This window comes from Thunnus thynnus, chromosome 5 (assembly GCF_963924715.1).
Source record: "Thunnus thynnus chromosome 5, fThuThy2.1, whole genome shotgun sequence".
In the NCBI taxonomy this organism is placed as follows: Eukaryota; Metazoa; Chordata; class Actinopteri; order Scombriformes; family Scombridae; genus Thunnus; species Thunnus thynnus.
Window position 1 is genome coordinate 11498257 of NC_089521.1, and position 27964 is coordinate 11526220.

The window sequence follows — 27964 nt, forward strand, 5'->3', positions numbered from 1 at the left end:
TGTAGGCCACTTCAGGCTCACATCCATTTTGTCCAGGCCAGAAGATGGCCAGCAGTGCCACATCATTACCTGAAGTGGCCCACTTCCGTATGCTAACTGGGCTGTCATCACTTATCAGTGTTTCTTCCTGGGGGATTGCTGCCTCTGCTGGGAAATGGAAGTTGAAGGTTGAATCACACAGCTTGGCCTCTCATAATATTTCTGTCCTTTCTCACACAAGGGTTATACAAGAAAAGAAAATTCACACACATGCACGTAATCATAAAATAGTAGTATAAGATAAGAGTATAAATTTCCATTGCATAACATAAAAAAATAAAATGTAGATAAAACAAAGTAGTTTCGGAAAAAGCCATACTTCCTTGTGACAATTGTGACCCTCAAAGCAGCAAATGCAACAGACACTTCAATAGTTTTCCATAAGGAATTCGACCACAGCAGGATCCGCTTTTCAACTTGCCTTTCATCATCGTACTTATGTTTCTTGACTTTTGAACTGACTGAAAGCTACTGTACAGATGTCTGGTGTATGAGATCATTGTTGGTTAAAAAGGAACAAAAATACTTTTAGTAAACTTTTAAAAGAAACAGTTTCAAATACTTCTCTGTTCAACACTTCACTTCTGTTCATCATTTTTCATGGCTTCTTCTCATTTGTATTTCAAATGTCCCAGTGTTTTACATAGTATTGTGGTGGGAAATCTTCAGATGGGGCAATAAATCTTCAGGTTTCCCCCAAATTAGTATTGACTCAAAAACTTATATGTATATCCTGACTCACTTGAGACTGGTAGAGTTCAATGTGAGTAGGTTTACTGTGCATCAAGAGCAATACAAAGCAAACCAAGGCCTTGATCCCGGGACAAAGAACCTAATGCAAAATCATAAAACATCATATTATATACCTTTCATAACACCTCCTAATGTGGATCCTATTTCTAGGCTCCACCTCATTTTTAATCATACTCAGAACTATTCTACCATTGTTGCTAAGTTGATTAGTGACTTTGACGCTTTGGTAATGATCCAAATACGATTCATCTTGGAAACAATGGTGTTTCAGGCTTCCCTAAAATTAGTCAGTTGCACCTGGCTTGGAGATAATTGTATCTCAACGTCTTCAAATTTCAAAAAATAAAACCGGGCCTAACGATCTTCAATCACACCTCACACAGACAACCAAACTATTATATTACTGATTAATCCTCTAATTAACTTCCCTGGTACTGGTATAAGAGTTATCTTTGTACATTTACTGGCACAACCGTTTGCTCAACGGAAAGCAGCCTTCACCACACTATGTTGGAAATAATCTCACTTAAGGCATATGTTTAATTACCATCAGAGTTTAGTGATAACGTGACGGCAGTTGGTTAATATCAGCTTTTGCTCAGGTATGAACACCACCATACAACACACCCCAATAACTGTACAGAGATGAATTTATTTACACATCACTTAAACAGTTGCAAACAGTGACATTAAACTGCTCATATTAACCTTATCAGTTATTGCATGACAATTTATGGAGTTTTTCCCTGTGATTTTAATAGGATATTAAAAGCCACATTTCTCAAAATATATAAAAAAAAATAGATTACATTTTATGTTTTGTACAAAAATAGATGTTAAAATGCAAATATTGTATAAAAAAATATTCTTAATGTAGAAAAATATAAATATGTCGCTGAAATGTACATTTCAGACTGTCTTAATTTTTTTTTCATAAAATCTTTTTGCAAGACAAAAGGAATTGTACCTGTAGAGGATGACCTGAAAGCTTTTTCAGGTGTGTAAACAATTGACACTATTATATGTGCAAACTGATGAGAACAAATGACCGGTATCTTATACAGTAGTAAGTTATTGACTGACTGTTAAGATCAAATACATACAAATCTGCCTCGATTTCAATTTATTTCTTAAGTAATACAGCATAAAAACACAAAGAGATCATTTCTGCAACACGCTTCTCAAATAAAGAATTTCCCAAAAAGAAGACACTGTCGCCAAAAACACATTTGTTGGTGTTGTTATTTATCCGAGGAAGGCTGCATCTTCTTTGTGTATTTCTTCTGATACTCATGGAAGATGCTGGAGGTCTTGGGGACAGGAGACGGACGTAGAGGAATATACTGCTTCTCTGGATTTGGATACCATGCACCTATGGGGAATTTTATTCATAATGTTAGGAAAACCTGTAGCCAAATAATGACTAAAATAGCCAAAAAGAAGAAGAATTTATATACTGTATGTTTTAGCAGTGTTTGTTACCCATTGCTCTCTTGACAGGTACACCGGGGCTCTCGTCATCTGCTCCAGCAAGGTCAGCTTTATCTGAGAAAAAAAAAAAAGGTAAAGCTTATTTGAAAGAAAAAAAAGATCAAAACAAGAACATTACAGAATAAATGAATCACTTGAATAATAGAGGGAACCCATTTTACATACAGAACCTGCAAGATTCCTGGGTTTAATCATCTAGACCGCCTGTACGTGGTGCGTCTAAACTCGTTTGATGTTAAAACATTACATAAATACATTAAAGGAATGGACATGCTTTATATTAAAATCTTTTATTTTAGAAAACAGGTGTCAGATGTGGGAGAGGTGAAATGGGTTTCACTGGAACCCCTCAGAGTTTTATGGGGAAATTAGATATCAGGATCATTGAAATGTAACATCTAAGATATCTTGCAAATTGCTTGTATTTCTGCATTTGTGCAAATTTTCTGATAAAAAGAAGACATCTGGAAAATGGGTACATTGAAAAAACTGTATTTCCTTTCCAAATGGTTGTCATGAATCCTAAACTAATTTATGAAATGAGTTCAATTAAACTCTGGAGAGTCTGACAAAATAATGCTGATGGATGTCATCAGGGATTTTGGCTTGGAGACATTTAATTTGTAACAGAAAGCCTGCGTTACAAACTGCTGCCATGGAGTTTAAAGACATGAGATGTCACCAGGCAGGGAGAGTCTAACGTTATCCAGTTGCATTATGGGGAGTGAAGGATCCAGTGTTTTGGGGGGGTGTCGTGGAAATTGTCTAATCACACCTATAAAATACTACACAAAACACTGCTGGGTTGAAGAATAAAATTATTATTGTACAATAAGGAGACAAACCTCAACACACAGGTCAGGCAGTCTCAAAGAAAGGAAAATGAAATACACATTATATAGTTTTCCAAAGACAATGAAACAACATCTGATTGGATAACACTGTAAGGTTACAAATATTCAACCAATGGGCATAAGGCCATGAAATGCTACATGACCTGATCACGTGTTCGCCTCATGCATGTCACATCTATGGAGTTTAACCTCCCTAAAACATAGGAGACCAGGGAGCCCCAAACCAAACATAACTCTTGACATGTTTTGCTAAGCTAAAGTCCAGCACATTACCTTTTTTGGTCACAAGACAAGATAGCTCCCTTGGCCCAATCAAAGAAAAACAAAATGCCTCTCTGTAGAGCACATTATAGTTTAAAGACAAAGTCAAATAAATGATAAAACGATCCAACTAGGTGTTTGACTTATTCTGCTTTCACAGGGGCTTGATCGATACTGACTAAGAGTCAATATATCTCTGCCTGTCTCATCTATTTTGTCTCTCACAAGTCCCCCAACTTTAACCCCTTAAATCTCAATATCATGACTTACCTGAAACATCATTAGTGGTGTCTTTTATCCCATTGGATGCATCTTTGAAGCTGAAGGTGTTGGGTAACACACTGAACCTCAACACGTTGTTCTCCTGGAGAGGCACGACAGTCTGGCTTCCATTTTCAGCTTTACTTCTCTCGTGGACAGCTGGCTGTTTGAGTGTGACTTCATCTTTCTTTGTCTTCTTCTCTCCAAGTTTGAAACCATGAGAGAGGGACCTCCTCCTCTTCAGACTCAGGCTGCGCTTGTTATTTCCATTCCAGATGCTCATCTCAGAGGAAGCCGGTAGCTCCTCAGTGTTGGCGGAGCCACTTCTTTCAGTTTTCTTGAGACTAACCTTAGATAAAGTATGTTTCTGTGTTTTCAGTTTGCTTCTGTACTTAATTCTAATTGGTGGAAAACTTTTCCTCCATTTTTCATGGATCCATCGTTTGACTGAGTATTCCCCTGTGGGGACAGTTGCACTGGGCTTTCTCTTGAGGGGGCTGAGACTCACAGAGAGAACCTCTGGAGGCTTTGGTACTTCATCAGATACAGTCTGTGGAGATGACCTATGGTTCTTGTGGCCACCAACTAAAACGCATTTTTCTTGTGTTGCTGTGCCAAACAGTACCAGTTCGACAGTTCTAACATTTGAGGCTGGAGGTTCACCATCAGCAGCATCAACAGAAACCTTCATACATTTTGAAATACCCTCAAGAAGTTGCTGTGAACCCTGATCAACAGTTTCATGTTTGCAGCTGAAAGTCTGAGGGGCGGCCGTTGCACTAATTTGTCCTTTTGTTTTCAGTGGTGACACATTTGGAGATGTCAGCTGAGCTTGTCCACAGTCCTCTTCCAGGTCTGACATCTGGTTGGAACCTCCATCTTCACTGCTAGAGACATTTTCATCTGTACTTTCACGAATGAAAATAATGCTTGACGGGCTACTATTTATACTTAGCAGGGAAATAGTATTTGGGTCTTTGTCAGTATATGAGTCAGGTTTGTCATCACTGTCAGATAAATCAATGATATGACTGACTTCATTGCATAGTTCAGGCTCAGTTAAGGTCTGAATTTGATTGACGATACTCTCACAACCCTTTGCTTGATTCTCTCTCACCATCGCAGAGTGAAATTTGCTGTCAGGTCTTATTGCAAACAGTTTATCATTCTTTTGTGCCGCCATCTCTTCCTCATCAAGGGTGTTGTCAGTGCAATCTTTCTGACTTTGCTCTTTCTTGAATTGGCATGTGCTCAAAGAAGGCGTGTTGGACCCCATAATTATTTGCTTCCACCTTGTATTGCAGCAAATATGTTCTAGTGGAGCGACTGCCCTGTTCTCCAGTTTTGAGTCAGGACTGTTTGTGACTTTCTCTAGCTGACAAACTGTTTCTGTATTTTGTGGCATCTTGCTTTGAACTTGCTCAAAGATCACTTTGGCCTCTTCTGGAGGCAAAACTTGGATTTCAAGTTTTGAGTCGCTTATTGTGAGATCCATAACTTCAGGTAACTCATCTTCAACAGGATTGTTAGTGACTTTCTCCAGCTGACAAACCTTTTCTGTATTTTGTGGTATCTTGCTTTGTAGTCCCTCAAAGATCAATTTGGCCTCTTCTGGGGGCAAAACTTGGATTTCAAATGAGAAAAAAGGGTCACTGGAATCTGCACTCTCTGTTTTATTGGGAGAGGGAGTTTGTGTTGGGGCAACCTCAACAGTGGAATGTTGTTCATCATCTGACTCAACAGGTTCGAGTTCTGTTTGCGACAAGGCCTTGTTTTGCACCTCACCTACAATTTGTGCAGGAATGCTTTTAGCTGTCTCGACCTGATCTGACTGACTGTCAGTGTCAAGGGTGTGAGGACAACGTTTCAAAGACCACGGGAAGCCAAACTCTTTATCAATGTCATTGAGCCGCTCATTGGCGTTCAACCACGATGACACGTAAGGCAGTTCTGAATACACCTCATTATCTGCGATCACATGGAAGCTTTTCAGGTGCTTCTCAAAGCTGTGCTTTACTTGTGACAGTATGGGAGAGTCTAATGCCACATGTTTTGAGCAGAATTCGTGTACATCAGTGATTAACTTTTTGTACCAGCCTGTCCTGAGCCTATCAGCCAACTTTTTACAGCTGCCATCCCAATACATGCTTAATAACATTCTTGAAGTATTAAACTCTGGAAAAAGTTCTGACTTCATCTGAGCTTCTTCACCCTCCTGTATCAACTTAATTATTGATACAACTGTCCATGGGGTTGTTGGGAGTGATGAAAGCTCACAAACAAAGGTCTTTGCATCTGGTGTCATCTCACTTTTGTCCTTATCCCCATTTTGGCTTTCTGGCACTTCAGAGGTTAGCTGAGCAGCTGGTGCAACAACCTTTTCTAACGGCATATTAATAGCCGCTTCGGATCCTGTGTTATCTGCACATAACTGTTTCTGGGACTGTTGTGGCCCGGCTGAATCTGAAGACGACACAACAGGACCAGCGCTAAAAGCTGCTGACCTGGACCTCACTTCATTTAGATTTTTGGGGGGAGACCTACAATTATCTTTTACAGGATTAGATACTTCTCTTAAATACGCAGCCATTTTGCTTTTTGTCACATCTGGTGAAATCAAGAATTTCTCAGGGTTAATTTGAGATTCATCTGTCGTGATGTGTTCACGCTCTTGATTGATCCTCTTAGAAGATGTATCATTGCCGGAAACCTGGTAGCATTCCTGTGCCAATGGTTGCACAACAGCAATTGCTTTCGGTCCTGTGCGACCAGGAGATGAATGAACGGAGCTGTCATTTGGATTGATTGATGTGAGCATTTCAAGTATTTCAAGAAATTCACGATTGTTTGCTACAGATGAATGGGTCTTATTTCTCTGTGGTGAAATACTCTCAGGCTGTTGCATGTGTTGAGGTAGCTCATCTACAACATGCTGTGTTGGTGATATAAGATTCTGGGTGGTTTTAGGCAAAGAATATCCAGAATGTAGAGATAAAGATTGTGGGACATTTGACTTATAGTGTCCAATGACAGAAGATGGCACAGGCGCCATAGTTGGATTAGATTCAATCATCCTGCCTTTGCTGTCGAACTGCTTCCCATTGTACGGTGAACTAGTGTACATCGGAGGACGAGCATCTGAGCCAGCAGTGAATGACTGTCTGTCTGCGAACCTTGCGTTCATCTGGCGGCTGAGCATTTGCTGTTGTGCATCTGCTGCAGGATTTAAGGGACGCTCATTTGTTTTTGACAAGAAACGGTCAATTTCATAATGGCAGTTGTATGATTTTGAGTTAACAGAGGACGTGGAAGCTTTCCCAGTGTTGGGTGATGAGTTGAACTGCGTTGAGTACTGTTGAGTTTTCTGACTCATATTGGAAACGTGCAAACTCCGTCCACTTGATGGCGAATTAGTTGTGATACTGCTGTTTCTGAGAGACTGAGAGACAGCCACATTATACGTTGGTGGGGGTATGGAAGAAGGGAATCGATGCTGAGTGCTGTGTTGTCTGTGGTGTTGGTTAGGAGCAGTCTGTATGTTGTGTGCTGTGGCAGACATTAATGTGCTGATGCCAACCGCCTGTGCAGGTGGGAGCGAGGTAGCTGTTGTAGAGAAAGCTGAAATAGGATTAGTCAACTCCCCATTTACATTTTGATACAAGTTTCTCTGAACCCTGGGACGCAGTAGATCAGACAAAGTACTTTCATTCTGATTTCCTGTTAATGTAACTGACATATCTTTTTGAGTGTATGTAGTGTGTGCCTTCATCATGTCAGACGGACTCTGACTTGATGAATTCTGAGCAGAGTTCTGATGAAAATCTTGCGGAGTTGCAACGTGAAATCTATAAACCACCTGTGAACGAGGGTTTCCACTTTGCATATTAAGAGATGAGTTTTGCAGATCGCCATGCAACAATTTCTGATAACCACTATTCTTCCCTCCAGCTGGCTGCTGAAAAGAAACAGCCTGATGAGGAACTGCGGATGTCTGGCCATTTGACGTCTGTCTGTTAGAAGCTCTATTACCGAAGGTGAAAAGAGCACTTTGTGGTGGTCTGACTCCTGTGTTTTCTGTCCTGTACTGATATACGTTATTTGCAGTTCCAACTTGCTGGTTCCTCATTGTGTCCTGGGTAAGTTGCTTAGCAGCTGGTGAGGATTGTGAGGGTGGTCCCAACTGTGGGTATGGTCCAACTATCCATCCAAAAGACTGCATTTTTGTCCTCCGTCAAGCCTTGCCGTAAGTTGAAGAGGAAACTTTCCTGAAAGAAGAATACAGAAATGTTAACAGTCGTAAAACACTAATTTATGCAGTGGCAAAGTGTTTAATACACAACTTTACAACATTTACAAAATCAATCTGGTGGTATCTCAAGACACACATACACAAGTCTGTTTTTTTTTACCTTGTTCATTGATAGATAAAATTATCAAATAGACTGAGGTTGGTTGAAGTCAAGCGTCTCTTTAATTCAAACACAAGCAACAGAAATGGATAGTACGCAGAGTCTCCATGGAGAATTCTGAAGAAACAAAGGAAAGTCACTGGTATATATTGACGGCCTTGGGAGGCCCTTTGGTTGTTTATAGATTCCTTCTAACAGACCTAGACAAAGCTTTACAGAGCTCTCCCTTCCACATGATAACCATGATGTCCATATTGTTACCCTCAAGGCCCTGCCGCCAAATATATGCATACATATGATCATACCTACTTATCTAATACATGGATTTTTCTATCATTCATGTATCTTGTTTTTCAAATTCTCGTTTGTAAAGACATCATGTTAGCCTGCTTCCTCTGCAGCCACATGGCAAAACAACTTCAAGCCAGTACTGACGAAGTATTAGGAAAATGCTTCCCTCCAGGTGAATTCTACAAGTGAAGACGAGCTCAGCAGGCGCTGTCAGCAGTGGGATTTCTATGAGAATTTCTGCAGTGGTTAATTGCAGTCAGTTCTTTTATTGCATGTGTGAGCGAGAAAACAATGGTGTCAGTTAACAGAGCCAACGGAAATCTACTGATTACGAGGGAAATAAAGTCAGGTAGTGAAGATAACCGATTAACACCAGGAATGTGTATCTAGCAACCAGTTTGAACCAGGTCCCTCTATTATTAAACTGTAACTACTTCGACAGGAAGCATTTACTTTCTCCTGTCTACATGATGGTATAAGTAGACAATGTGACTGTTGTGTTCTCTCCAAGCTGCATGAAGTAAAGAGATCTGATTCTGAAGAAAAAACTTAGGCAAGCAGAGATCGGTGCAATAGTTGATTTACTATGTATTTAGCAAGATACAAACTGAGGCTGGGGTCATGAACACAGACACTGAAGCTGAATCAGAAAGCGCTGTCTTATATACCCAAAGCTACTCCCCCCATTGTGAACCCATTCCCTTGGGTACCTCCTATTTTCCAAATTCTAGGGATTTTCCATTAGTTACAATTTTCTACAAATTGGCAATCTGTCCATAATGTCCTCATAGGTTAGGGATGTTAGCAACATTCCAACATAACTAAAATAAGGGTCCAGCAATCACATGTATTGTCCTTTATGATCAACAATGAGTTGCTTACACATATGCCACATGGCCCTTTAATGATCATGAGTCACTGTCTCGTCTCATGCCTAATTGTATTCCATATGAAGACACTGTCTCACAATCTACTGCATCACACACATACACTTTATTGATTAGGAAAAATATACAAGAGCTTTACTTGTTGAGCAACAAACTGACACTCCCTGTCAAAAGAATTTCTTCTTAATGACCTTTAAATAATGGAGACTGGATCCGAAGTATCAAAGTTTAAGTTGAATTTATTTTCTTGTACAAGAATGAGCGTTTCACAGTGCAACACACAGGATGAGGTTACAAAGAAAAAGGCTTGTCATCGAGCATACACAGTTGGTTTATATACCTTACAAATGGACGTTTCAGTTTTTTCCTGTTGTTTACACATTCCACAGATAACGTCATAACATTTTCTCAGTTCTCTAATTGGTGGCCAGCTGAAGATCCTTAAATCAAGATAACACCCCCCTGACCTGTCTCTGATCTTTATTCTTTTCTGACTTCCTCTAACATATATAGTACTGCCCCCCCCATTGTTAGCCTTAGCTGCTGTGTTTGCTATTTCTGCAACGTTGCAGAACAAAACAAGAACATTCATCATGACATGTGAAAACAGGAATACACACAGTATGATTTTAAGACATCTAACCACAGTATAGTCCTAATTTTTATAATACTCCCTGTCCACTATTCGTTTGCATTACAGTAATCAGATATTGTGTTCATTAGCAATAATCTAATTGCTTCAAATTTTTGTTTCAAGTATAGACTTTGTATATATGTATCATGAGCACTGTGGGGTGGTGCTGTGTAGTAGTTTTGTGTATTTTACAAAGGATGTATGCCATGTATGGACTATGTTTTGGATTGCTACTAATTGCTTCTCTTTTTTCTTAGTGTGGATGATTTTCTGGATTTTCTAGTGTGTATGTGTCTTTTATTGTACATGTTTAATTTTGTGCACACTGCAAATCAATTTCCCTCTGTAAGTGAACCTAATTGGATTCAAATTTTAGTTTATAGTTACATATAAGCCTATATTTAATATGTATGTATTTAATATGTATTTTTTGATTTCCTATATTTAATATTTTTGTTGTGATGCAGCACGGTTTGTATTTTCTTAGGCTGCATTCACATCAAATCTGGCAATGCGGGACAAACAGCAATCTTCCCAATCAATTGAACGGGGGCAGTGCGTTTACGCTGCAGGAGTGGGGATCGCACAGGACTCAGCAAAAAAATGGTGTGGCCATCTGGCAAGAATTTGAACCGGAACTTTTGCCAGAACGCCACCTGAAATCACGCTGTGGTGGCCAATCACGTAAGCCAACGATAACAATAGCAGGAAGTTTCCTTCGGTTTGTGTTCATTGTTTGAGATCACAGGCAGGAAATGGAGGATAAGGGGGGTGGGGTGGGGGTTAAAGGTCACCACACACAAATGGGCCATGTAATGACACGCCCACACCTCCGCACAACCCTGTAGGAAAGTGACGCATTCCCAGATTTGGTATGAATACAGCCTTGCACAAACAAATGAACCACTTGTGGAGATGGACTGTTCCCGGCCTGCTAACCTGATCCTTGCTATTAATTCATTTAGTTTGTCTGCAGGGGAGACATCAGCGGCATGTCGAGTGATTCTGGCTTTTCATATGAACTGAATTAGCTTCCATGTCCCACAGTCCAGATGACTAGTAACAGCTTTGAAAACTAAATAGTACCACACATGAAAAAAAAGACAAAGTACATGTTCTTATTCCTGTTATCCTCTTATTCATGTTCTTGTTCCACATTTTTATTAAGGCAACAACTTTACTGTTATTGTTTTTTACCCTCCTATCATCAATTTGACCCCCTTAAATGTTTAATGTCTCTAAATAAATGATTGACATCCTTTTTGCTTCATATTTAATGACTTTTTCTAATTTAAGTATCAACATTTTACACAGATTGGGTTGTTTTGGATGATACTGAGGTCAAAATGCAATGTTATAATATTCAAAAAACTTTCCTCTGCTTTGGGGCCCTAACATGACCTTACCTGTAGTAGTGCGAGAACCACTGATAGTTTAAATAACACGGGGGAGGAGAAAACATAATTCAGAGAACTTCTTTCCTACGCTATGGAGAAGGAACTGTCGTAATAAATCTCTGGACCTCAGTTTGAAGAAGTTTCTGCAGATATCCCAAATCAGCCCAAGAAAAAACTTCTCTTTGGTGTCCAAAAAAAATCATCAGGAATCAAAGCTCAGAGTAGCAAAATGTTCTTTAATGCCGGCAATAAAGGAGAGCAGTTTCAAGTGCACACAAGGTTCACCAAAAACACAATGAGTTGTAAGGGCCAGTGCTCCTTCTTTTATACCGTTTGGCTTGCATAGGCCACACCTCTTGTCCTACACCTTCTTACTGACCAATTACACAATTAGAAATTCTTTACATCAGCTATTGTAGGCCTGAAATCCCAGGATAGGTTTTACATAGGCCTGGACATGTCTAGGCATGTTTTGTTTATCCAGACATGTCCAGATATCGCTCCTTTTATTTTTTTAAGGCTGTTCAGGTTTATTTTACACTATTATTACCATATCCTTCCTTCTGGCCTTAATTTTTAAAGTTATTCTTGCCTTTTTTTCACCCTTATTTCTTAATTCTTTCTTGTGTTTAACACAAACACACTTAGAATTTCATCAAGTGAGCTGAGTGTGATTATCTTCAACGTATTACGTGCCTTTACATTAATCACAAGATTTTGTGAGGTGTACATATAATATGACTGGTGTAATTGCTTCATAGGAATAACAATTCAACATACTTCTGCTCAAAGCTTATCATATTACTAATCATCCTTTTGCATTGCATTTTGTTTCCTTCAGCACATTACAAGTCTTTAAAATTATACCACAGAACAAACATAAAAGGTTGCTCAGCCTTCTAAACCATTTCTCTTGGTGCTCTGTGTGCTCTCTCTTTATGCTCCCTCTCAATTGAAAATTACATCTAAGCAAAGGTTTTCTGCCAATGAGGTTTTGTCACAGCTCTTTGAGAGTGAAAGTGACAATAGAGAGTGTATGTGAGACGGACGATGTTGAGGAGGAATTTCCTCGCGGTGATTCAGGGTGGCTCAACACCGCGGTATGCGGTCTATGCAACATTAGCACCTTTTTTTGTGAAAATCAAGGTATATTAGTCTGATTATGTGTCGACCGAATGGAGCAGCAGTACCTGACGAACTCGGAAAACACTTAATATTGTGTTGTGACAGGAAACAATGTTGGCCTTCAGCCAAGTCTCCTTAAGCCTGGGATTTATGAATAGAGTCCAGCTGTACGCACATGCAGGGTTTCTGCCAGTGTATTGCAAGCCCGGCGGCACACTGGGCCTGAGTTGACCCCTGCCGTGCCAAAGCATCGGGGGTTATTTTTAAAAATGTATTTTAAGATGTTTTCAAAACTAAAATGTGTTATACGAGTAAGAAACAGCTCAGTGCGCAGCTAGTTTGTGGTCAAGAGAAAGAGAAATCATGTGTGTGGCGGTGAGGCTGCAGTTACTGGAGCAACCCGCCTACCATCGAAGAGTAGGGTGAGCAGGCAGAGAACAGGAGAGTTTCTGCCGAAAACAAGCACCAAGGCCCGGGGAGACATGAGAGCAGCTGCTCGCTAACAGCTACATGTGTTAACAGCAGAGAGCAGGACTCTATGCTGACACTCTGCAGCTGCTGTGGATGGTCACGGAGCAAACACTTTCATTTTCGTTAGTAATTTTACACTATACACAAGGCAACAAGTTTTGCTCAGCACCAACCCCAATATATAACTGGGACAAAATATCCATACAGACATGTTTTTAACTACCAAGCATCAGCACCAACCCTGAGCCCAGTTCCATTACGAGGGCTGGGCACCAGGTTAGCAGGCGCTCAGCATGCAAGATACTGTGTGTGGCGGGCGGGATCTTCTGGAGCCACTGGACCAGGGAAGCCACCGAACATTCAATAACTTACACATGCATTGAAGTGTAAAACAAGAAGGGCCTAGCCTCATAAAAAAAGGAAAAACATGAATAAAGCGCAGTTGTGGCAGTTGTTTGACATCCCCCGCGGATGTGTTGTTTATAGCACAATATTGCAACAATATTGCGGTTATTGCGAAAGCCCTAACCCTGATAATGAGGCATCCTCGTTACCTTCCAAAAAAGTAAAGTTATTATGGTCCCTCTCCCTATTTGAACAACAGGGTAGTGTGAGAGAAACTCAGTTGCATGCTTATAGTTTATCATTTCTTTCTATGTTAATCAGTTATTAATTATCATTTGTCTATATATTAATTTAATTAGATGTACTTTCATATATGCTTGGTCACTGTAAATGTAGGCCAACTATTAGCATAATGTGTATTGTCAATCATCATATGCCTTCAGACAAACAGTGGTTCTTTGTTGATGGATATATAACATGTATGTGAGTTATTACTATGGCCTTTCTTTATCTGAAGAGGGCTCAGAGTCTTGTGATGTGTTATTATTAAGTTGTAAGGATGTTGTTATAGCAATATGTTTAAAAGAATTTGATAGGTTTAACTCATCGGATGATGTGATGATTAACCAATGGGGAAGAGCTTCTTTTGTCTAGTTTCTTATAAAGACCACATCCTTGTGTCTCATCTTTGAAATGCTGGAAGATTCCTGTAATCTCCATACTGTACAATATATTCATTCTTTTAACAACCTGCAAGTTTGCCTTGTTTTAGTTTTGGAAGAATTTAAGGCAGTTTTCTACGACACTAGACTTAGTGCTGCTAATGTCATCAAAATGGTTCCATGTTTTAAAAGTCCATATCTTATTATTTTTGTCATTAAGTCAGTCATCTGACTATTACAGCATTTTTTTAAAAACATTTGAAGTATTAAAAAAACTGTTGGGTCAGTAACATGATTATAGTCTGTGTGGTAGAAATTATTGAAATTCATCTGTTGTATAACTCATCGCAACCTCTGAAGGTGCTGACTGTCAGGTAGTAAAGATCAGAAGAACTTTGGGTGTCTTCATTTCTTGACATATACTGTACTTGTTGGAAACTGGTTCTGATTAGAATTTGTTTAGAAAGGAGGGAAGATAGCTCAGTAGAGCTATGAATGCCCTCATTATGTCCCTGAGTCTTACTACTGCTGACAGTTTGAGGATCTGACTCCTGGTTCAATACATTGATCTAAGTCAACAGAGGCTGACCAGAGCATGCACCAGTTTGTTTAGTTTGTTTATTCTAGGCAACACCTGCTTGATCACTCTCCGCTTAAAAATAAGATGAGTACTTCAGGGAAGAGTTCAGTATGCAAAAGAAGCAAATAACTTGTGCAAGATATTCAAGATTCAAGTTCACAAAGTCAAGACTTTGTCAACAAAAACTCTTGTGACTCCAGATTGTCTGCAAAGATTAAACATTTTTCTCCCACACTGCACAGCCTGTAGAACTGAACTCATATTATGATCTATGGTGTAGTGAAGAATTGCTCGATTACTCAATTAACACACAAAGAGAGCACTGTCAGGTTAGGAAATAATGTAATCAAATGATACAATCAGAAGTATAATGCATCATATCCCTGAGAGACAAAGATACATAGCACCTAGTGTTGCAGAAAAAATACTTCAGCTGAGGTGGGCAGACAGTCCACGCCTTTGCTTGAAGAGTTTACCAACTTTTATGTAAACAGTGTCACGGCTCGTCAATCAGATGTATTTGTCTTTTTAATAGTGACGTCAAAATGTTGGAAATGATCCAAATACAGTACTTTTGAGTTACCATTGTCTTCGCACTCTCCTTAAATTAAAAATTAAATAAAAATAAGTGGCTCATTGCCTTTAATGATTAACCATCACAAGTATTGACCTTCAATGACCTGACCTTTTAATGATTCATTGTCATATGATATCAACACAGTTGCTCCTCCCATAATGAAATCATATGATGACCTTCAATATGTTGCAATATATTGGCAATGACTGACTGGGAGTGAGAGATGCTTTGCTGAAACATGGTGCAAAACACAATGTTAAAGATCTTTATGTAATTATGAGAAGTGGAGGAAAAGGAAAAAGACATCCCCTGCAATAGTCTCGCATGAACACACAAGTGTGGGCACCAGGATGTTGACTGCACCTCATTTAACGGCCACAGATGTCACTAATGAGAAGGAATTTCTGATTCCTAAATACAGAACCTTTAAAGTGACACAAAAATAAATGGCTCATGGCCTTATCTGACAAGTTGGCACTCAGTCAGTCCTTAAATAAGGTTGCACAGAATCTGAAAATATCTAGTTAACCTTACAGGTTAATGAACAACCCTCAGATAGAAACAAAGGTCAAGAGTTCAACTAGCCTAGGGAGAGTATTTCTTCACAACCAGAATGCCAGAATGACAGCACACAGCAGCATCACAAAATAACATTGCTATCACATTAAATTAAGAACAAACAACACTGTCCTCTAAAGGCTTGTCAAATCAAGACATAGAAATCTGCATAACTATAATTTGTCCTTGCACTGGCTCACACAACATAAACTAACTGTTTAACAATCAACTGTCAACATTTTACAGAGTAAGGAACCAAGTTTAGAACAGACACAGCATGGATGTATTTGGAACAGGTGTGGAATAACAAACTGCCACTAAACATTTAGCTTAAGACCAATATCTGTAACATGTATAATACATACAAGAAATACAGCAAATAATAACAACCATTCAAAACTCTCTCACAATGGATCTACATATAACTGGCTTATATGAAGTGTGATTTCTCATTTTGTGATCATAATTCAACTCAATATTCTATATTACAGAATTTCATTTTTAGTAATACATATACATACACACATATATATATATTTACAGCCCTTCACGTCTTTAAATCCATCTCCTGAGTTCAGTTAAAGAAGAGTGTCAAAAGTACTAACAAAGAATGACACAGATGGAAAGATCTGTCCTAGAAAGTTGTGGTTGTTCAATCAGCTTAGGTCATGAACTCAGCAGTGCTGATTTCAAATGTTTTTTACTTCGCTTTTCTAAGAAATATATTTGTCATTTTCTCCCTTCCTTACAGAATCTGTTGAAGCCACTTGTTCTTCAAAGTCCCATAGTCTCTCCACCCACACATCTATTGCAGCGTCCTCAGCAGGACCAGAGCAATTTCTCAGGATATCTGTATCACCTCAGCTACTTTTCCTTCTGCTCTCCTCCAGACCCAGAAGTTCTCATTCACCCAATCGCAATTTCATGCTTAGGTTGGTTAAAATTAAACATGACATTAGTGTCAAATCAACATAGTAGGAACCCATTTATCAGAATCCTGGTCCATTTACTTGAAGAATCTATTGCTGCCTGTTCTTCAAAGCCCTGTGGTCACTCTGCTGTTGCAGCTCCTGCAACATCCTCTGTTGTAGAAGTAGCAGATTACTCTCAAAGACCATTTGTAAATAGATGTAAATCTGTGGGGTCAGGAGGCGGTGACTTCATATGGAATACAATAAGGCAGGAGAACATTTTTATCGAGAAATCATATGTTGTGGGAAAACTGAAGATTTATTGGCCCATCTGAAGACTTTTCCATGACATAACATTGCTTCAAGCCTACAGTACGGCCACTGTCCGTCAGTTGCAGATACACTGACAACCAGTCCGCTAACAGAATAGCCCAAAATATCTGATTGTTTAAAACTACCCGTTTTTACTTGCATGCAAACATAGCATTTCCTGTAGCTGCTTCACAATAAAAGCCTTCTGCTGGTTCACAATGAAAAGCTTTTAATCCGAAGCAGCAGCCTTTGCATCTAGTAGGCATGGGCCAGTGTGTGATTTTGGTCATTTGTGCATGCGCGTACACGTACACACACACATACACATACACATACACATACACACACACACACACACACACACACACACACACACACACACACACACACACACACACACACACACAAGCACCCAAAGTGAGCCTGAGAAGCAGAGCTAATGTTAACTGAGCCAGCCATTGCTAAATACTCAAATGGAAACTTGACCTTTATTAGTCACTTGCTTTGACATAACCACTGCAGTTATAAAGTTGATAGTCAGGGGTTTTTTTGTCGTTATATTTTAGGCCACATGCGATTGGTTTTCTACTAGCAAGATTATTATCGGCTCCTCAGGACAGCTGATATTTACTAAAGATAGCGTCCACAACAACTTCACATAGTGTTATAAGTTAGCGTACACTTTATACTGTCTATTAAGCCTCGTGCTTCACAATGCTGAAACAACAGCAGCAACCCGGCTCCAGCGGGAGAAAAGTATCTAATGGCACTGCGGGCCCAACCGGTGTGTCTTCCTTTCTAGGTAACAGATCGGCGGAGATCGGCCCCATTGTCACCAATACCCTATCCAGCTATTTGAGTCAGTATCGGACCGATATCAGTATCAGATCGGTGTATCCCCAGTCATTATGACACAAGCCCTGACATTTGCAATTTGCAAATTTACAAAAAAAGTACAATCCAAATTCTTGAACCTCTCGTTAAGGTTCAAACCTCAAAGTGGTAAAACCCTATTGTTTTTGTGTCGGTTTATTATCATTATTATTATTTTTATTCTGACGCGGCTCAAATTGCCGTGAGCTGGAATGAGCTGGAGACGTGAAACTTGGCCCAATAACTGGAAAGGATGTGCAAATGCTTCACAAGAAACATGACTGCAATCAACCAGATGGTGGCACTGTAGTTCACATTTCAAAAAACAAAAAATCAAGCGAAAGAAGTTAACAAGGAAGCCACAACTATCCGTGGGCAGGTAGTTTCCTGACACCCCCTCCAACTCTGCCAACTGGCTCCTTAGCCAGGAAACCAAACTAACCTCACAAGCAGAAGGCAGAGAGAGAGGGACTGAAAGGAAGGATGTGTGATGATATCGTTCAAAGGAAGAGCTGGCGAAGTTCTTATTTTGAAGACGGTTATTAGACGATGGCCATCGGGTCCATTCCATGTACAAAGATGGTCTGGGCACTGTACCACTGTTGATACATAACTTATATAAGGTTACACATCTGTATCTTATCACATGAATAACATAGGTTTTCCATGGTCATTAATTCAATTAGGAGCCATCCGTCAAGTGATTGACAGCTACCTCACAACATACTATGTATCATAATATACCACATCTGGAACAGCTCCAAGCTTGACCATGGACCCATTATTTGTATCTAAAAGGACCCCAGAAGGGCTATGTCATATTACCTAAGGTGACATGCAGACTATGGAATGTTTATGTCACACGTCCAACACCCAAAATCAGTAAAGTATATAGGGTCAGATAAAAGTCATACTAACAGGGATGTCACAAAACTAAAAGAATTCACAACAAAAAGTTTCCACTCACATGCATTTCTGAGTATAAACACGTGTTAGTATGACTTTTATCTGACCCTATGTACTTTACTGATTTTGGGTGTTGGACATGTGATGTGATCCTTCCTTTCATTTCTTTAGAAAGTGGATATTGCTTAACGTAGACCGGATATTTATTGGGATTAATTTTAGCTCGATAAGGTGGTATATTTAATAATCCAACATGATTAGCATGCATTCCCATAGTTCTGTTGGAACTGATGCTAATATGGATGGAGTTTTCAATTGAATTTTTCTCATCTCATTCTCCACAATCAGTGGTTTCATGTTATGCTGCAACGGTTTAATAAAGAAGTGAGTTGGTTCCACATTATAAGACCATATGACATAGTCTTTGTTTTGATCTTTATTATCTGGTACTTTCTCAAGGTATTCAACACATGATTTCACTAATGGATCAATATCTGTAAAGTCTGTGCGTACAGCACATACAAAAAATCAAATCTCTTGCCCTCTCTTCAGTATGGCAAAACACTTTTTAAATTCGCAGGACATTGCTTCCTTCAGATAGTTGATTTGTTGCGCTCGATATCGTATCAAACATTTTCCTACAGTTTTGCATCCATTTGAAAGTACACTGTCTTCTCCAGCCCTTGATTTGATTAGATATATTTTCCACTGGAAATATCAAAGATGCAGTGACTTTTTTCGGCGTGCAAGATTTAGTTTTGTTTTCTGTACATAAAATCATCCATTCCACAAATCATCAGATTCATATTCGGGCGGAGATATAATGTCATCTATATTAGGATATAACTTATTCTCTGGTGTTGTCTTAATCATTTGTGTTTTCTCCCCTTGCACTTGCTCCATATAAATTGTATCTTGCGTCATTGTAAGGTTAAGTTTCTTCTTTTTCATTAGCTTTTTTGTCATGTTTGCCGGCCATTGACGACTCATCAGCTCCCATGCTTTGAACATCTTTATCATATATTCTTTGTCCCAATTCGGATTAGGTAGTATTATCCATTATGTATGCTCGTATGAAGTCTAATTTACTCTTGTCAAAACTACCGTCCCTGGGAAATTTATTCTCTGTCCACTCAGAGATGTCTGTTAAGAATAGTTCAACGTAGTAAAATCCTATTTTAGTTTGCATCCACTCTCTAGGTGACATCTGATTTACTGTTTTAGCTTTAACTTCTTTAAGGTGAGGGTTCGTCTTTAACAATTTCTTCATTGCTTTCCTTTCCTTTCTTGGTAGATCATGTTGTTTTGTGTTTTATCTCAATCTCCTCTTTACACATTTTACTGGATTGTGACCCCATGATTAAATGTTGTTAGTATATAATACACCAAAACATGCAATACAAAACATGAAATAAGAACTTTCTTATGTCTCTTCCACTCTCTGTTTTTTTTTTTTTTTTTTTGTGGCCTGATGTAACGATCAACTGTATGTCAGAAGGCACTCTACCGCTATATAATCAACAACACAATAACATTTATTTACATACAGCGCAAGGCACTAGACAGCCCTTGCCTGTGACACTTGTCCAGACCGACTTTCTCTCTCAAAGTGCTCTAACAGTGTCTCTGTCATACATAGGGTACATAGGGTCAGATAAAAGTCATACTAACAACACGTGAACCAACCAAACAGTATAACATAAGAGTAACAAAAGTAACATAAGAGGAAAAAGTTCCATTACAACAATGCATGCTTAATTGGCACTTTTGCTTAAAGAGTCATTTTCAGGTAGATCACAAAAGAAAGAGCAGGAAGGGAGCGTTGGTGACATTTATCACTTCCCTGTGCAAGAGGCCATATAACATACAGCAATTTGTAGAAAATTGTAACTAATGGAAAATCCCTAGAATTAGGAAAAAATGCTTCAGTCTAACTCAGAATATTGTGTACATTCTTGTATAAAACCACTTCAAAACAGGAAAAACACCACTGCCCTGAGTAGCAACAGCTGGTCTATAAACCAGCCTGTGATCTAAACTCATTTTTCACATTCATAACAGTATGTTCATTTTTGTTCTGAACACAAGCCAAAACTATTCAAGTAATAAAATGCAATGTTCATTTGCAGCCACCTACTGCAGTTTCATCTGTAATTTGAAGACTTGTGCCTAGGCCTCCAGTCAGTTTCTGGGAGTATAGCCAGCACAAATATCTCTGAATATGAGCTGTATTACAGTATATCTTAGACCATATCATGCTTTCACTCTTCAGCCAAAATAAAATCCACCAACTGTCAAGATAATGATTCTATGTGATCTGCTCACACACAATTCTTCACTCTGAACTTGTTACTTCTGCAAGTGACTATATTCCTACTTAGAAAAGCTCAGTAATCACTGCTACTGTACCTGAGCAGTACAGGAAAGCAGGACTACAAACACAACAGAAAACAAACAATTGCATATTCATTCATTCAGCCTAATTTCGACAATCCATCCTCCCTATATCCACTTAAGATTATGTTTTGTGGAGGATTTAAGTTTGTCTTACAATGCAGAAGCAGGAAACAGCAGAGCGGACAGAAAAACATCTTTAATCTCACAATCACACCGAGGCAAGTGTTGTGCAACTAGAACAGAATTTCCTCTCATACTCCACAACTGTAGACTTCTAGTCTGGTCTATTGAACTTTTTGGCAGATGGTGTTGTGGAAAAACCTGCAGCTGGGTCAATAAAGTTGTCAAGTCCTCCACAACATTATGTCATAAAAGTTGAAGAATAAAATGAACAGTCTAACAAACCACACTGAATCTGGCGGAGTTCAAAGTGAAAATAGATTCACTGTGTATTAAGCAGAGTACAGTAAACTGAGGCTGATTCCATGGAAGCAGATACTGAATGACAAACTCACAGACAGTCTTTTATATACTTTGTTCCACTCCTCCTACTGTGGAGCCTACTTCTATCTGATTTCTAGGTCTCCTCCTTTAAAAATCCTGGTTCTTTCCATAATTATATCATAATTGCTAAGTCATCAGTGACCTTCAAAATGTTGCGATTGATTGAAAAATCTACCACAATGGCCAAAATTAATATTATTTTATTTCAGTGAAATTTTCCATTCACAGTAACTTTGTTGTGATGCCAAAACTTGCAGACAGTCACACTAACATGAGAAAAAAAAATAAAAAAATCACTTTCCAACAGCTTGAATTGAGTTTGTTAGCCGTATTTTGATGCCTGGACAGGTAAACAATTGTATTTCATTGTGTTATTAACTTTGCATTACGTTATTAAGTGCAGAGTCCTGAATCGGGTTGGGTGCCCAACAGGTAGCCCGCAAAAAACTTGTGTAACAGGTAAAAAATAGAACTATATAAATTCACAGGCATGGGTAAAAATGTACTAAATGCAGGCGGGTAGCAGGTGAGAACAAAAAAAAGAGAGAAGTCAGAAATGAAAATGATTTGCAGTATTTTTAACATCTAAATTAGCTAATAGCCTACTATCGAGTGTAATCAGTCCCCAGGCTTTTTTTAATTGTGAAGTGAAGTAGTCAGTGGATTACTATGAAACTTCAGAGTATGTTGCACACTGTTATAAGGCATACAAGTGAGTCAGCATTATAACATCAGCATGTAATCATTGTTATGTGTGTGTGAGAGAGAGAAACCACCATGGTATCTGCATGCGACTGTGTATCTGTGTGTGTGCACTGGCATGTGTGGATGTCAGTGAATGTGCAGTATTGACCTTCTTGTAGAGACACATATCATTGTGCAACTGTCATAATAAATCTCTGGACCTCAGTTTGAAGAAGTTTCTGCAGATGTCTCAAATCAGCCCAAGAAAAAACTTCTCTTTGATGTCCAAAAAATCATCAGGAGTCAAAGCTCAGAGCAGCAAAATGTTCTTTAATGCCAGCAATAAAGGAGAGCAGTTTGAAGTGCACACGAGGTTCACCAAAAACACTTTGAGTTGTAAGGGCCAGTGCTCCTTCTTTTATACTGTTTGGCTTGCATAGGTTACGCATCTTGTTCTACCCCTTCATACTGACCAATTACACCATTAGAAATTCTTTACATCAGCTATTGTAGGCCTGAAATCCCAGGATAGGTTTTATGTAGTGAAATTTAATACAAACACACTTAGAATTTCATCAAGTGCACTGAGTGTGATTATCTTCAACATATTACGTGCCCTTACATTAATCACAAGATTTTGTGAGGTGTACATAAAATATGACTGGTGTAATGCTTCATAATAATAACAATTTAACATACTTCTGCTTAAAGCTTATCATATTAATAATCATCTTTTCGCATTGTTTCCTTCAGCACATCACAAGTCTTTAAAATTATTCCACACAACAAGTAAAAATAAAGCACTTTAAAGGGAGTGACTGTGTAGCCTATGTGTTTAATCAAGAGTTGGGTTGCAAGTCTTATATTTACAGGTCTGGATTTGACATGGAGATAATTGCGGGTAATGGGATATGTGAGTGTATTAGGTCTAACGGTGCGTAATCTTGACAGTGTTTCATCACTCATGAACTCACACGAGACAGCATGTCACACTGATAAAGCCTAACTGCACTTTGGATATGTGGGAAAAAAAAACCTTTAAGGCAACAACCGCAAACCCAGTTGCCTTTAACCTCAATATCGTATCACCTGGACAACTGAGAATTTTCATGGACATTGTTAGTATGACTTTTATCTGACCCTATGTACTTTACTGATTTTGGGTGGTGGACATGTGACATAAACATTTCATAGTCTGCATGTCACTTTAGGTAATATGGTATAGCCCTTCTGGGGGACCTTTTAGATACAAACAATGGGTCCATGGTCAAGATTGGAGCGGCTCCAGATGTGGTATGTTATGATACATATTATGTTGTAAGGTAGCTGTCAATCACTTCATGGATGGCTCCTAATTGAATTAATGCCCATGGGGAACCTATGTTATTCATGTGATAAGATACAGATGTGTAACCCTATATAAGTTATGCATCGCATATGGTCATCTGATATGGCATGGTTAAAAAAGAGCGTTACACAAGAAGCTGTGGGTTTGTGGATATGTTGTTGTGCTGCAACAGCCTTGTTCAATAAGACAGAGTGTATGACTTGCGTTTTCTGTTCCAACGTTTCAATTCACTGTCCATAAATTAACTGTAAATACACCATAAAGCCCAATTCTATCAGAGTAAGAGACATATACTTTACATGCAGCCATGCATTCTCCCATCAAAATAGGATTTTTCAAAGTTTTCCACCGGTGGCGGAATTGTTCGACCGTGTGAACACAGCCTTTTATTCGTTCAACCACCTTCTTGAGAAGGTCGGCGTTACAATTTTTGCGCATATCCAAAAACCTGTCGATATCAAAGTCTTTCAAATGTTTAAACGTAGGTGTGTTTGTTCTTCCAACCAGAAATGTGGGCTTTTCTTTTGAGCATACATTTCTACTCCAGCCTTGCAAACTGTTGGCTTTGTTTACAACGCACAGAGTTGACCAACAGGTGAGAGGCGTGTCGCAAACTGCGGTAAAAGTCCCAGTTGGGACGCATATTCCCAACGTGCTGTATACATGACCAAAGAATGCTTCTAAAACCCGAATAATCAGAAAATGCTACATTTAGAATAATGGTAATAATTCGAAATATGCTGTTTACGTGACCCGTATCAAATTGGAATATTGTCATGATCGGAATAATAGTGGAATATTAGTGTGCATGTAAACGTGACTACCTTAACTACCTTAACTACAACAATAAAGTGCATCAGTTAGCACGTTGGCGGACTAGTGTGCAAGCAGACTAACGTTAGCTGCTAGCCAGCAAACAACGCCAGCCATCGTTCTGACAATATTCACACAATAAACCTATAACCAGACTTTCTCAAGTCTTAAACTTTGCAAGAACTCTATGACCCGCACAAACAACGTTAACTAACTTTAACAGTAACAGTTAACGTTACCTACACAAGTGACATTAATGCACTGCCATGTTTAAAATCTGAAATTAGCAAATTTAATAGTTGAGATGATTTAACGTTAGCTGTTAGATAATTCAGCTAGCTTGTGAGCTCGATAAAAAAAGTTAACGTCTGAAACAAACGGTAGTTAACGTTATGGCTCGCTCTGGAACAACGTCAGTGTCTGATAACTTCTTACTTTAAAATTACGTTGATGCATCGCCAGATACATCGAATCAACTGCACAGTAATAATGACCAATTTGACCCAACGTTATCTGCAAGACCATTCTGCAGTTTTACTTGCTAACGTTTCAACTTGTGTTTTTCTGCGCCATGAAATCCTAAATTCACTAACGTTACCTTACCTAGCTTCATCTCGCTCAGTTCAAGTGCTCAGTGCATAACGATGCTGATTACAAGCATTTAAGCCGTCAGACAAGATCGCAAAATAACAATAAATAATGTTATTATTTGGGGGGTGAGAGGGGGGTGTTAAGATTAAATTTAGGTGTGCTTGAGCACCCCTAAAAAGAGTCTAAAATCGCCAATTAACTAAATGCTACTTACTCCTTTTTATCTCCAACGAAGTCCAACTTCAGCCCTCACGGTAACATCCAGAGTCCGTGTTGCAGGTTAAATGAAGCTCATCTCTCTTATCTAGAAATCCATGCATGCATTTACTGACTTTTGGTTCAATGTGCCGCCAGGAGGGTGGAGACACTCCATATGTCGCTGGCCTTCAGAAGACTACGTGGGATTCCTCCTACGTGTTGTTGTTGTTTCATTGCGGTTGGCAGGCAATTTTTTCCTACCCAAATTGCACGAAGACCCGCCCTACTCTGCCTCTGATTGGCTAGTAGTCGTCGCCTTCGTTGTTAGATTGGTTAGATTTAGACATGGGGCGTGATCTTTATTACATCCATGGGAGTGACACGATAGGCGGACCCGATGAAAGTTCCTGTTACGTGTGCAGCTGCATGTGCAGTGCACATGCACGGATGTATAGTCACATCAGTTATAAGGCGCTAAAGATACAATGTGTGTCTGCAGTGTCTAAGCTGAGCGACACATGGCGAAGTAAGAACACAGTCTGCTCTTAACAGTAAACATCAATATTTTCTGATTGAATGAATTGAAATCGCAATTCAGCTGTACTTGATTAATCCTGCTCCTTTGTTGTTATTGTGAAATGAAGTCCATGTCAAGTGTCAGCAATTCGCTGACACGGCACGTTATTTTCTTTTTAAAAAAGGGGAACCATAGGAACAGCACAAGACGATCGATGCCCACTGTGAGACGTGCAGCTGCATGCGCAGTGCATGGCAGACTATGTGCGTTTATTTGCATGTGCATTTACCAGAGTGGGCTGTCTCTAACTGACATGCAAACCACAGCATTACGTATTCTAATGCACAGTGCGTAAATCTCACAAAATCTGATTGACAATCTCACTTATGCTGATTGACAACAGAGCGGCTCCAGTACTCTGGAGCAGAAAGCCACTAGTCCCTCTCACCGGTGCAGTTCTCTATTACAAAACACAGAAAAAAGCCAAGTTGAAAGAGGAAAGAATTACTGATAAAACCCATTATCTGTTTAATTAGGTTTCTTTGTACTGGCAAAAAAATGATCTGCTCTTCATGTCTCTCTTCATGTTTTAACCCCAAATATTCAACTTGATATTTATTACTGAAGTGCAATTTGTCATGTTTTTAAGTTAGTCAGTCTGTAGGCTGATTTGAAACTGTGGTGAATTTTTCTTTGGTCAATTAATCGTCAGTATACTACAACAAATCTCAATAAAGTATGTGTGTACTACAGCAACTCATGAAGTAATGACTCATCGTGAAGTAATGACTCATCATGAAGTAATGACTCATGTGCAATGCAGTAAGTAAACACCAGGTTTTCAGGCGAAATTTGTAGGAGTGGTCGGTATAATCGCCAGCAATGGACCAGATGTTGAGGGAAAACAACGAGTAGATTGCCAACAAAATAGGGAAAATCCCAGGAGTAGGTATATTTGCAAGCGTGGGCATTGTGTGGCAGTGAGTAGTGCAAGGGGAAAAGTTCATGAGGAATCATTATATGTGATGTTTAATCATTAATGTGTTATTAGAAGTCAGTGTCAGAACTCAATGCATCTACAGTATGCAAAATAAGTCTATTGGCTCATTAGTTTCTAAACAAGGAAATGTGTTTACCCTTGTTAGCTCAGGTCACGTTGCAACATTGGAATCTACGCAGTCACCTATCTGTGGTGTATAGGGAGTCAAGCAGCCATCTCCTCTGACCTTGGTTACTACAGTACCATTGGTTCACTCTTTATCAGAATGGCTGCACCTGCTTTCTCCAAACACCACAGACAGCCGCTCAGTGTCTCAAGGAGAGGAGACAGTGTATATTTCTGCTGAGATTTACTGCTGCCTTCACTGTGACCTCAAGGCCCATGCTTGACCCAGTGAAAACCAATTTGTAGCCCCTGAAGATAGAAAATTCCATAACACAATATAGGCCTTTATGCTTCTTTTTTATTTTGACTGTAGAAACTGATTAGGAAATAATGGTGGAAGACAAAGGCTATATTGGCTTATTGCCTATCCTATAAAGTGGTTATTGTCAAATTACCAAATTTGTGGAAAGAACAGGAAATGATAGTGGAAAGTCCCTAAAATTGCCCAATGGGAGGAACCTCGGCGAATAGGCTCCACACTGGGAGGTTCTTTCCAGGACATATAATACCGTGGTTTCTTCAGTTTTGGGTGTCTGCTTCATGAACCAGCCTTGGTTTACTTGTATCTTGCTGAATACACAAAAAATCAAATGTTGCAGTGAACTCTGCCTGGTTTAGTGTTTTTCTTCAGTTTTGAAGTACTTTATTTAATTTTTTTAGTTAAATAATGACTAAATAATGTTATGAGGGATCTGAAGATTTATTGGCCCATCTGGAGAATTTTTTACAACAAAACCATTTAGAGTTTAAGTTGTCAGATGGAAGCAGAGTCCCACTGGAGCAGTATGTATATGTGTGTGTGTGTGTGTGTGTGTGTGTGTGTGTGTGTGTGTGTGTGTGTGTCATGGATTTGTTGCTAAAACACTTACTCAGACACAGAAATAAAAGAACAGACACTGACTTGAAGATTAATGAAATTGTTATTGATCGATAAGGAGACAGAACTCACACAAGGCAAATCATTCCCCTGTTTCACTATACAGAGCCAAACTAACATTTTTATTGACTTTAAAGACGACGAAATGATCGGTGATTGGTCAAATCATATCAGTTTATAGATTACAGCCAATAGCAAACAGCAATGGCAATCTGCATGCACATGCATCTTGGATGACAGTCATTACCTTTTTTGGGCATGAGTCAGGATGAG

The 27964-nt window shown here is 39.1% G+C and overlaps 1 protein-coding gene across 2 annotated transcripts in view; it reads right to left on the reverse strand.

Moving 5' to 3' along the window:
* Positions 1-1424: 1424 nt before the first annotated feature.
* The window catches only part of si:ch211-106e7.2 (uncharacterized), a 38485-nt gene continuing 11945 nt past the window's right edge, over positions 1425-27964 (reverse strand). Inside the window, exons 1-4 of one of the 2 annotated variants that reach the window (XM_067589217.1) lie at positions 25149-25369; positions 3669-7924; positions 2275-2337; positions 1425-2164 (exon numbers count right to left, since the gene is read on the reverse strand). In XM_067589217.1, the coding sequence (XP_067445318.1) occupies positions 2034-2164; positions 2275-2337; positions 3669-7878 (4404 nt within the window). In that variant the 5' untranslated portion in view covers positions 7879-7924; positions 25149-25369 and the 3' untranslated portion in view covers positions 1425-2033. Of the gene's footprint in view, positions 2165-2274; positions 2338-3668; positions 7925-25148; positions 25370-27964 lie in introns of those variants that run through there. The other variant, XM_067589218.1, reaches the window with a different exon arrangement.